We start from the raw sequence: 11,717 nt of genomic DNA on the forward strand, positions 1-11,717 counted from the left end.
CTTGTTGCACCGATTCTAATTGTTTGTTCGTTTCTTATCACCTACATTCCACATCTCCAAGCTCTACAACATCACATGAAAGAGCGCTCCCTCTGCCATCTTTAATGACAGATTGCTTCCTCTCCATTAATGATTCACCCATCCAAAAAACTTTCTTGGACGGTCTGACACGTGTCACACATGGGAGTTCAGGCAAGTGGCATATCAACCTAATTGATCTTCCAAAACACACTCAAAATCTAGTGACAAACGCCCTACCCACCGCTTAGTCGAGGCTCCCCAACATGGTTGCTATGTCAAGAGGTCGATGGAGCGGGAGTGGGTTAGGCTTTAGACCTTGTGGTCTACAAGCCTCCCGGAGTGGAAGCTCCCATGAGTGAAGGAATACATGGAGCACAACGACCAAGGTGAGCTTTGAATGTTCTATTGGCATTCTCTTGGGGAGATATGCTTGTATTTTGTCAACCATTGAAACCTAATTAGGGGATTTATTATTAGCGCATCTCGGCATTACTAGTGGTTTACATAATGAATAGCATTTTTTGTTGACTAGTATTTTGTTGAATCATATATGAAGTTATGTTTATATAGGTAATCCATGAAGAATATCATATGGATTTAAGAGATGAACATTGTTAGGTCTATATATGTATCAATGTCGCTAAAGTGAAGAGATAAGTTTATTATGATCAAGAATAAACACATGGAGTGAAATGCAAAATACCAAGATTGAGTTAACTAGATGAATGAAATAGGACGAAGGTGAAATTATAGGGAATATTAAAAATAACCAGAACAAAATACAAGGTATGACTAAAAGATGGTCATGATTGGAGAGATCATGAGCAGAGGTGTAGAAAAACAAGAACTTAAGCAATACTCCAGGTAGAAAACAAGAGAATGATTAAATATATATATTCAAGGAATGTGAAGTTTGAGTTTATGAGTTTATATATTGACGATGGAGGCTCTATTAGGTGTTTCAAGAAGAAAAATTAATTGTCTCTTAGGAGATCCATGTAGGGCTTAAAGGGACAATGGTTGATCATTCAAAATTAGTAAGCACTAATGTGTCACATGAGACCAAGCAATCTACAGGTGTGAACAAATTATAGTTATGATCTCCGAACTAACCCATCATATGTACAAATGTGGTTGAAGGTCAGGTACCACCCATGGACTTGCGTAGAAATGATGATTTTCAATCACCCATGTAGGAATTACATCATCTGGAAAAATGTCATCGAGGTTGCAAAGAGGAAATTCAAGATATTCACCTTGATAAATTATAGGCTTGAAGCACGCGTACATTTTGTGATAATGACAAAGTGGAGATGTGCTTAAATGAAAAGGCTTTCCACATCGTTAGATGAATGGACAAAACTGAAAGTGTTCATCAATTGTTCGTGATCGGGAGAAGGCTTCCAACTTGGAGCAAAGATTGATGTCGCCATCAAGTTCAGGTGAATTAACGCAAGACAAAGGTATGCATAGAATTTAACCAATTATCGAGAGAAGCCAACCTCACTAATAACAAAAAAAATACAATATAAAAAACATTTCACGATGGACATATTTACCGATACTGATTTGATATTGCAAATGTTGACATATTTTCCACAAACTTGATCATACGTTATAAATTCTATCTTCAGACTAAATATATAGGCCTTTGGTTTTGAAGTGGGAAAGTATGTTGTAAGCTGTAATCTTCATATGCCACATAAATAAATTGCTTATGTTGCAAAAAAGATGTCCAACATAGACTTGCACAAATAATTCAACCAGGAACCGTGTTTTCATGAAAGACAGGGTAGAAACGGCTTACACATGCTGAGTGACAAATGGGTGAGTCATAATTGAAGTCTCCAAGTGATCAAGAGAAGCCTAGAAAACATACATGCACGGTCAACCTTCACACTAATTTTTGGCACAAGAAGACGTATAAAACCATATCTTTTGATAACTCAAATAGTTGAAAGAGTATAGGCAATCATACTACTTCCATATTATGCACGTTCCAAGTTTTCATCACACTAAAATAATTATTGTGACCTTGTAGCATGGATTATGTGTCCAGCAGCTAGTCGAGACTAGTTATGTTACAACCATCCAATCGTAACATGATTGACGACTAGGTGTCTCGACTCGACTCGTAGAGATAGCCGATCAACTACTCAATTAGCCAATGACTAACCTGACCAGTCTAGGTTTTTGCGTCGAGCAACTTTCTTTTGTAAGAGGGGCATACCGTCCGGTGTTTAGGCCAAGAGGATAAGGCCATGCTCATATGGAACCCTAACTCCATGCTGAGCTCTCCTGTCCAGCACCCATCTAGCCGCATCTCCCCTAGCCACCAGCATTGTCGGCGGGCACGAGGCAACGACGCGCTGTCGGCTTTTGCCGCCCTACCATCCACCACAATTACTCGAGTCAGCACCCCGGCAACTCGGCTCGACTCGTATTTCTTGCTTTGTATTGCAAGAATCACAAATATCTATCACAAAAAAAAATGTGCCGTGACAGTATTACTATATTTCCTACCACGCCAAAAAAATATGCAGATGTTCAACAGTGAAACACCGAGTAGATTCCACATCTCTTCGCATTTGTCTACCCGCCCTCACCGATGCCACTATTTTCATGAAAACGATTTGCTAGACTCCGTATGAATGAACATGTAGATTTCTCGAAATCCTTGTCAGGAGAATTGAACTTGTTCATGTGGAACACTACGTGCTCCCAAACAACCCCACGAGAATAATTTCCAGGAAAACGCGAATATCATTTGGAACGAGCAGTAGAACGTTGTGGGCCAGAGAGAGCGAGTAAACAAAGACATCAAGGCGGCGGGACCCACGAAAGACACGTCCATGAGCGAGCGAGCGAGCGGCCACCTACCCCCCAAAAAAAAATCTCCTAATCTCGCCGCAAAGCCCGATCCGTCGTCAGAACCAACCCCCGGATCGCCTCCGTTACCAAATAATCCCATCGCTTTGCTCGCAGCGCTACCTACGTTGCTACGCCACCCCCGGCCCCGGGTTTGTTCCTTTCTTCCCCTGCCAGGGGTCTCATCGCGGCCGTCCGTCGTCCAACGGAGCGTCCAGATTCACCCTGATCCTGCGCCTCCCGTGTCACGGCGGTGGAAACTTCTTCACCCGCGGTGTGCATCTCCTCTCTCTCGTCGAGCTTCACCACCACTGCCTAACCAGACCAGAACTCCGTCCATCCATCGACCACCTGCTACTCCTCGCTCTCTCTCTCTCTCTCTCTCCCGTCGACTCCGATCGATCTGCTCCGGCTGGCTCGCTGCTTAATGCATGCGGAGATCGGGCGCACCCTCGCCGGCGAGCGGCGCGGGAGCCGGATCGCCCAGTTGTCGGGAGCCGGGCGCGTCCGGCGATGGCCTTCACCGTCGTCGTCGCCGGTCTGGAGAGATGCGCCGATGCCGATGCCGACGGCGATGGCGCCGTCCCCGATCCGGACCGCGGCTGCGGTGGGAGCCCGTGGCGGTCACGGCCGCTGCCGCTGGCAGCCGGGGCCCACGCGGGGTCGGTGGCAGCCCCCGTAAATCCCGTGGCTGGGCAGGGGTAGGCAAGGTAACCCCGCTCACGCCCGGCTGGCACCAGGCCTGTTGCTTGCGTCGCAGACTGCCTTCCGCTCTCTCTCGTTTATCCTTTCCTTTCCCCCCTTTTTTTTCTCCCTCTCCCCCGTGCAATTAATTAGTGGAACGAAACCAATAAAAAAGATTTTCCAGGTTTGGGGAAAAAAAGATTTGTTTTTCTTTGGGGTAGGGCGGGGTGGGGCAGGCGGACGCGAGGGGGGTGCGAATCAAATGGGGTTAAGTCCCGGCCGCGTCCGCTTTATCGGCTCACGTTGCCACAGCCTCCGTTCCCTTCCCTTCCCTTCCGCCTCTCTCTCTTTCTCTCTTCTCTCTTTCTTCCCCTCACCTCCTCCCCTCTCTCCCTCCCGCCCGCCCGCCTCCACCACCGCCGCGCCTCCTCCGGCCCGCCCCCGCCCCCGCCCACGCAGATCAGACCCCGCCCAGCCCGCCCGCCCCCGCCTCCCTGGTCGCGGGACTCCGGGCGCCGGGCCTCCGCTACGGTTCGCATCTCCCTCCGCCGCCTCCACACAGGCGGGCGGCCCTCGACGGCCTTCCTCCCCTGCCCCGCCCCGTTCCTGGAGCCTCCGCGTGGTGCTCCTTCTCCGGGGACCGACGCCCTGTGCCCCTGGTGCCCGCTGACCGCCGCCTCCGCCGGGATTGTAAGTCGTCCACCTCTGAATCCGCCTGCCGCCGGCCGTCTCCGGCCAGGAGTTTTTTTTTCCTGACCTGTGTGCGCGTCCTCGTGCAGGTTGCTCCTGGATAGGAGGCCGGCGACGCTGCGGGCTCTGCTCTGCCGGGCGTATGTGATTTGCGGCGCCCGCCGGAGCTGGGGATACGCGCCGCTGGGACGACGACCGCAACGACGCCGTGGATGCCTCCGCCTCCGCCGGATCGGAGGGAGTTCCTCTACAGGGACGGGCGCAGGCACGACGCGGCCGCCGGGGACCCACTCCTGCCGGCGCCCCCCGCCACGCCGCGCTGGAGGGACTCCCCGTACCACCCACCACCGCCGCCGCCGCCGCCCCTGCGCGACCACGCCCGGCCCTCGCCTCGCAGGACCGCGTCTTCGGCCTCCTCAGGTAGGTTTCCGCCTCCCAGGCCCTCAGATCTGATACGCCCGCCACCTCCGCTGCCCTGCCGCAACGCTTCTCCTCCTGCCCCGCTGATCCCCCCCACCCTTTCTGCTGTTTCAGAGGGCTATTACAGGCAGGGCGCCGGCACCTATGACCGCTCCTACCCCGACGAGCCGCTGGGCTACACGCCCTCGCGCTCCGACCGCTACTGGCTGGAGGAAGACCCTCCCACCGGCTATAAGGGTTTCAGCCGCTATGGTGGCGGCGGCGGCCGGAGGGACGGCCGTGACTTGCGGGGATCCTACCGGAGGTCTCCGTTTAGGAGCTACGGGGGCGACTTCCCAAGGGGCCACCAGGAGCCCCCGCCTCCCCCACCGTCGAGGAGGTCTCCTCTGAGGTCAGTTGCTGTGCCGATCTGTTACGACCCTCCCAGTGATAGGGCTGACAGGGAGGATAGAGAACACCAACCCCGTGCGACTCCTTGGCGGCCCCTGCGCCGGAGGGAGAGCAGATCTGACGGTGCAGACGCAGCTGGCGCTGGACCTTTGTCAGCTCGTCAGAGCGCTACTGCAGGGGCGGCTTCAGAGAAGAACGCCCCATCGCAGTCTGCGGCTGTGGCAGATTCACAGTCGGCTGAGGAGGAGACACCCAGGAAGAAGCCCCGGCTTGGATGGGGGCAAGGCTTGGCCAAATATGAGAAGCAGAAGGTGCCTGGTTCTTCAGAATCTGCTGAACCTGTTGCTGAAGGGAGCCCAGACGGCGTTGAACAGAAGGAAGTTGTAGGCGCACCTGCACCTGCACTTTGTGCATCTCCAGTGGCCGCACCATCATCTCCACCAGCTGCACCTGCACTTTGTGCATCTCCAGTGGCGGCACCGGCGTTACCATCATTTGCACCTCCATCTAGTTCTCCTGGTATGACACCTGTTTTGACCTTCTTTTCCTTTGTTTATCCCAGTTGTTTTCCATGTGAATTTAATTCCTGTTTTAATCTAGGTCAATATGCTGTTGCTGAATCAGTTCTATTAGTAATGAATGAAAAAAGGATAGTTTATTTGAAAACAATGCTCTGCTTAAACTTCATAAATGTGCCCATGAGATAGCATATGTACTTCATTCATCTTGCTCGATCCCCCCCCCCCCCCCCCCCCCCCCCCCCCCCCCCCCCCACACACACACACACAGAGAAAACAAAAAAACAAATGGTCCTCCACAATACATCTTTTACCCTTGGTTTTGCATTCACCATATCCACAGTATGTCTGTTCCATCCACTAATAGACACCTTCCTGTTAAATTTATATTGTTGCGACAGTACATTAATTGCTGGTCCTCAACATCTTCATTTTGTCATGCTACGTTAAGATACTTTGTTCATGTTTATAATGGAACTGAGCCGGGAGAGACCATGCACATCAAATGTCTTGAAAACTGACTGTTACCTTCACGTTTAGCTGCAGTGCCTGAAGATAAATCCTGTGAACTGACGGCAAATACAGTCACAATGTCCAGTAAAGATATCCCTGGGGCGGAGGTCCAGGCTTACAACGATGAAATCCCCATTAAGTTAGGTCAACTTGATGGTGATCGCATTGGCTCCCTTGCCAACGTCCTTGCTGAACTACTTCAACATGAAGATTCTTGTTCTGGGGATTCGAGAAGACTGACAAATAGTAGTAAGTTATTGCTACTGAAAGAAAACATAGCCAGGGAGCTTGAGAAGACTGAGCTTGAGATTGATTCATTGGAATGTGAACTTAAATCAGTGAGTACTGAATCAGAAAACAAGGCTCTTGAAGATGCAGAAAATCCTTCACCTTCTAGTGGGACATCAAAAATTCTAGCCAAGCCTGCGACATCAAAAGTTCTAGCCAAGCCTGAGACATCAAAAGTTCTAGCCAAGCCTGAAATCTGTGGAACATCATCTTCCCCTAAAGAACAAGGGGTGCTCACTCCTTGCAAGCTTCCTGTGGAGCAGGAAGCTGATGCTAACGGTGTAGACTTGATGGATGTTGTGACAGCTCCTGTTCGCAGTGTAACTGCAGTCTCATCCGGAGAGAGTGTTGCATGTCCTGGAGTTGTTGCTGAAGCTGAGGTTGCTGTAGCTGCAGATGTGGCCCCATTGAAGCCTTCTGAAGGAACTGGGTCTCAAATTGATGCCCACTGTCCGAGGCAGGAGCCTAGTTTGTCCCATGATAATGTTAGTTCCATGAAAGCAGATGGCAGCAATGCCTTATCAACCAGGCAGTGCTCACACCGTATCGACAGCCGTAATTTAATCCCTTCAATTATTGCTGTGAACAATGATATAGCAAAAGAATTTAATGAACTGGTTTTCAAACCTTTGCCTGCTGGTCAACCATGTCTTGGTTTATCTAGTCAAATGAAGAATGACCTGAGTGTCAGAAAGAAGCTTGGCATACATAAAAATAGACTAAGATTCAAAGAGCAAGCACTTACCTTCAAGTTCAAGGTGCTGCGACACCTGTGGAAAGAGGATGTGCGGCTCCTCTCTGTAAGAAAGCAGCGCCCAAAGTCTAATAAACGCACTGATCAGAGCAACCGTGCATCACAGAGTGGATCTCAGAGGCAACGCTCGTCTATTCGCTCTCGATTGGGCATGCCTGGTCAGTATTTCCCTCTGCTTATTGAAAGTACAGTACATATTATCCCATTATTTACTTGTAGAAAATGTAGTTTCAGTGGTGCTTTTTTGACCTTTCAAAAGTTCTGTGTGGTGTTTAGCCGTCAATCAAATAAATGTGCTATGATAGATAAGTTATAAGGGAACATCCTCCGAATGTTTTGGTATTATGCTAATATATACCTTGCCTTCCTGTTGTTGAAGCTGCCGCACATTTTTCCGTGGCACTTCAAAGAAAAGCAATTCATGCATAAAAAGTTGTGGACGATGCATAAAAAGCTCCCTTGGGCGTATGGGAATTCTTGGAAAAGACTCATTCCTAGAAACCGATGACACCAGCTGTCATCAAAATGTAACTAGTACCTACCATTTTGTCTATCAGATACACAAAATTGCAAATCTGCTATGTATGGAACAATATCTCGAAATCTACACATGGAGTAGTTGGATTTAGATCGTATACTTCAGCCTTCCCCCCCTTGATTTCTACACATGGATAAGTTGGTTTTATAACATATTATTATGCTTTTGGCTACCTCCTACGAAGTCACTGCAGTAGGCCTTAGTGCCTTAATGTTTGTATTGCCTTAATGTCTGTATAAAGGATGCCTTAGTGAATTCAGATTGATACTTTATGGCTTGATGATAGACATAAAGGGACATGTTTTACAAGTATTGCAATGTTCTTCTTTCTTTTCTCTTTGCACTACCTTTGCATGTCTTCGATGTGCCCTTGAATATACTTCTGCTTGCAACTATCTTGTCTTCTATCTGCCTTTACTGCTCTTATGCATTTACTCACCACATTTGTGTTATTTACTTATGAGTATCTATGGTATGCATGCAATTTCATACCATTTGTATTTGAGCCCTATTTGACTTGGTGTTCTTTTTGTTTACAGCTGGTAATCTGAGTACGTTTCCTACCACAGAAATATCAGATGTTGCAAACAAGATGTTTACAGAATTTCAGTTTAAGCGCTGCAGAAATTACTTGAAAATGCCAGCATTAATTATAGATGAAAAAGAGAAAGAAAGTGCTAGCTTTGTCAGCAAGAATGGTTTGATTGAGGATCCTGTTTCAGTTGAGAAGGAGCGGTCAGTGATAAATCCATGGACTCATGAAGAGAAGGAAGTTTTTATGCAGATGCTTGCTTCATTTGGCAAGAATTTCTCTAAAATCTCCAATTTTCTACAGCACAAGACAACGGCTGATTGTGTTGAGTTCTACTACAAGCACCATAAATCTGACAGTTTCCGAGAAGTTAAGAAACTTCTGGATCTTCGGCAGCAACAACCCACCGGCAATTACCTAGGAACAAAATCTGGAAAGAAATGGAATCCTGAGAATGCTGCATCTCTTGATATGCTTGGAAATGCTGCATCAGTCGTGGCTGCCCATGGTCTTGATTATGCAAACAGAGTGGAGAGAGATACTGAAAAGTCTATCATTCGGACTTCTTGCAAGTCTGATGTTTCGGCTGTGGCCAAAGGATCTTTGGATAAGGATGGCATTGCTAATGTATCTCTGCACGAGAGGGAATCTGTAGCTGCTGATGTCTTGGCAGGCATATGTGGAACTCTCTCCCCTGAAGGAATGGGCTCATGCATTACCAGTTCCGCTGATCATGGCCAAAAGATAGGTGCCACAAGAATGGAGTATCTTATAGCAACTCCAGAGGCAGACAAGAGCTTTGATGAGGAAGACGATCTCTCAGACCAGGAATGCGAAGTTGATTCAGTTGATTGGAACGACAATGAGAAGTCACTGTTCATTGAGGCTCTGAATAACCATGGGAAGGATTTTGCTCGAATTTCTTCATATGTGAAGAGCAAGTCATATGAGCAGTGCAAGGTATTTTTCAGCAAGGCTCGCATTTCACTTGGTTTGGATTTGATCTATCAGCAGACTACCGATACCGGTTTGCCGACAGGTGATGCCAGTGGAGGTAGGAGTGATACTGACGAGGCATGTGCTGCTGAGATGGATTCTCCTATTTGTAGCACACAGTCTCCTGTGGAAATGGAGATGGAAGTTTGTCCTTCTGCTGATAAAACCCTTCAGGGGCATCTTCTATCTGGCATCACCTTTAAACAGTCAGAAACTGATAGATCAGATGGGCCAGAAATTGTGGACCTAACAATTGAGGAAGGTGAGATCAAGGCAGATGATACTAACAATTGTAACATTCCTGTTGATCATAGACAGTCAAGTGAAGCCACTCATCAATCAACACCTTCATGTGCTCCTATCGATATCAATTCTTCTGAGAGCACAGGGAGTATGGAGAACAGAGAGCACAGTAACCAAGTGAGTGTGCATGGCAATGGAGCCATGGCCTCTTCAACTGAGCAGCCTGTGGGAGCACACCTGGAAATCAGCTCCAGTCTGCACATTGTTGAAGTTATTGAGCCGAGCAAGGCGTCTGAAAAGATTTGCATTCAGGTATCCACCAGGGAACATGCTCCCGAGAGTGGTGCACCCATCAGCGCTGGAAATTTAACCACCCCGGTTTTCTTACCTGGAGTCATCCAGTCGAGCAATGTGTATGAAGGGATTTGCACCAAGGAATCCAGTGTGGAAGGACCTTCGCAACAAGCACCCTTGAGTGCACACATGAAGGCTGGAAATTTGACCCTCTCTGTTTGCTTACCTGGGGAACACTGTAGTAAGGTATCCAGTAACGAAGGACCTTCAAAACATGCACCTGAGAGTGCACACGTGAAAGCTGGAAATTCAACTCCCTCTGTTTGCTTACCTGGAGAAAGTGGCAGCAAGGAAAATGTCGCCCATTTCTCGGACATGGCCGGTGTTTCCTGTATCAGGCCTGCATTTACTTTGAGTTATCAGCAAAGCGTGCCAACAGATCTGCTCCCAGCAAAGCCAAAATCACAGGTCACCCCTCTTACTCCAAAGGATTTGATGCCTGTTCAGTTTAGTTCTGACCTTCCTGATCCTACCTCAATTCGTTTTGAGGGCATAGCCTCCATAACTTCACCAAATTTTGGTGATCATGCCAACAGAGTCAGCAATACTCCAGGGCCCAAGGATATGAGCAAATTCCCAGTATTTAATGAACAATCTCGGAGCCAGCATGATGTTCTGTTCCGCAATATTGATGGATACTTGCAGCACAGACGGAATCACCATCTGGCAGTTGATATACCCGCTTTTTCTGATAGCACTGTAAGTGGCAGTGTGGGAATTTCTCATCCGGATCAGTTCACAATAACCAAATACCAGAATGGCAGGTCGGGCAGCTCAGGTCTCTCAAGCACATCTGCTGGGTTTCTGATGAATGGGAGCAGCAAAGAATTACGGGAAGGTCAGTTGAAGCCCTGTTCCCACAAGGCAAGCACTGAGAGTTGTGATCAGGTGAAGCGCCCTGGTGATGTAAAGTTATTTGGGAAAATTCTGAGCCATCAATCATCCTTGCAAAGTTCTGGCTCATCATCGAATGTAACTAGAAGCAAGCCTCCCCCGCCAACGACAGCAGCAGGATTGTTGGGAAGTGGAATGGATCGCATGGTTTATTCATCTAGGCCCACAAATACTGCCCACTTTGGGCAGGACGAGCGAGTGGTGAGGAGCTACACTCACCTGGATGGGAGCACAGTACAGCCCGAGTCGTCTTTGTTCAGGGTAGCGAAATGCCAGAGATCATCATTGGCCAGCGTGCCATTTTACTCGGCTAAAAATGGCACACTGGGTGTATTAGCAGAGTACCAGCAGCCTTTGCGGCAGCAGCTTCCATCAGATCCGAAGCGGCTGGAAAGCTACGCTGATCTCCAGAAGAGGAACGGAATAGAGCTCATCTCAGGGTTCCAGCAGCAGCAGCCCGGGAAAGCCGCGCGGCTCGGTGGCGCCGGGATCCTTGTGAGCCCCGTGTCGGACCCGGTGGCGGCCCTCAAGGCGCAGTACGGCTCGAGCTCGAAGTTCCTGGGCAAGGACGCCGACCACCCCTGGAAAGACATAGGAAACAGGTAGCAGCAGCAGCACCAGTAGTAGCATTAGGCGGGCAAATAGTGCATGCTTTTCTTGCTCTCTCTCCCTGTACCATATTTAGTTTTTGTAACTTCGGATGGAAGGAACTAAAACAACAGTAGGGAAAGCGAATGGCTTTCCTGTCCATATCGTCGTCGTGTCGTCGTAGGGCTTTCTTTTGTCGTGGGATTAACTCTTTTCTGCAGCGCCATCATCTTACTTGATTTAGTTCTTTTTTGGATGTTGCCAGCAGTGGCTGTAGGTTTGCTAGAGGCGACAAAGGGGCTTTGTTATTTATTTATGTATCCAGTTTTATGCATGCATGCAGAAACCTCACAGACAGATGATTGTAATATGGTAATGTTGATGCTCAACTCAGCAGCTTCCTCTCCTGCTGGAGTTTTGGTTAAA

At 48.4% G+C, this 11,717-nt stretch overlaps 1 protein-coding gene across 2 annotated transcripts; it reads left to right on the forward strand.

The window, feature by feature from the left end:
- Positions 1–3,991: 3,991 nt before the first annotated feature.
- On the forward strand, positions 3,992–11,717 carry LOC123108621 (uncharacterized). 2 transcript variants are annotated; one of them, XM_044530365.1, is made up of 5 exons: positions 3,992–4,263; positions 4,353–4,683; positions 4,798–5,592; positions 6,138–7,304; positions 8,224–11,717. In XM_044530365.1, the coding sequence occupies exons 2-5, from the start codon at positions 4,476–4,478 to the stop codon at positions 11,307–11,309; spliced, it is 5,256 nt and encodes a 1,751-aa protein (XP_044386300.1). In that variant the 5' UTR covers positions 3,992–4,263; positions 4,353–4,475; the 3' UTR covers positions 11,310–11,717. The 2 variants fall into 2 exon arrangements, with proteins under 2 accessions (XP_044386300.1, XP_044386299.1); XM_044530364.1 differs by having other exon boundaries at positions 3,993–4,263; positions 6,132–7,304.

Source organism: Triticum aestivum, chromosome 1B, assembly GCF_018294505.1.
Source record: "Triticum aestivum cultivar Chinese Spring chromosome 1B, IWGSC CS RefSeq v2.1, whole genome shotgun sequence".
Lineage (NCBI taxonomy): Eukaryota > Viridiplantae > Streptophyta > Magnoliopsida > Poales > Poaceae > Triticum > Triticum aestivum.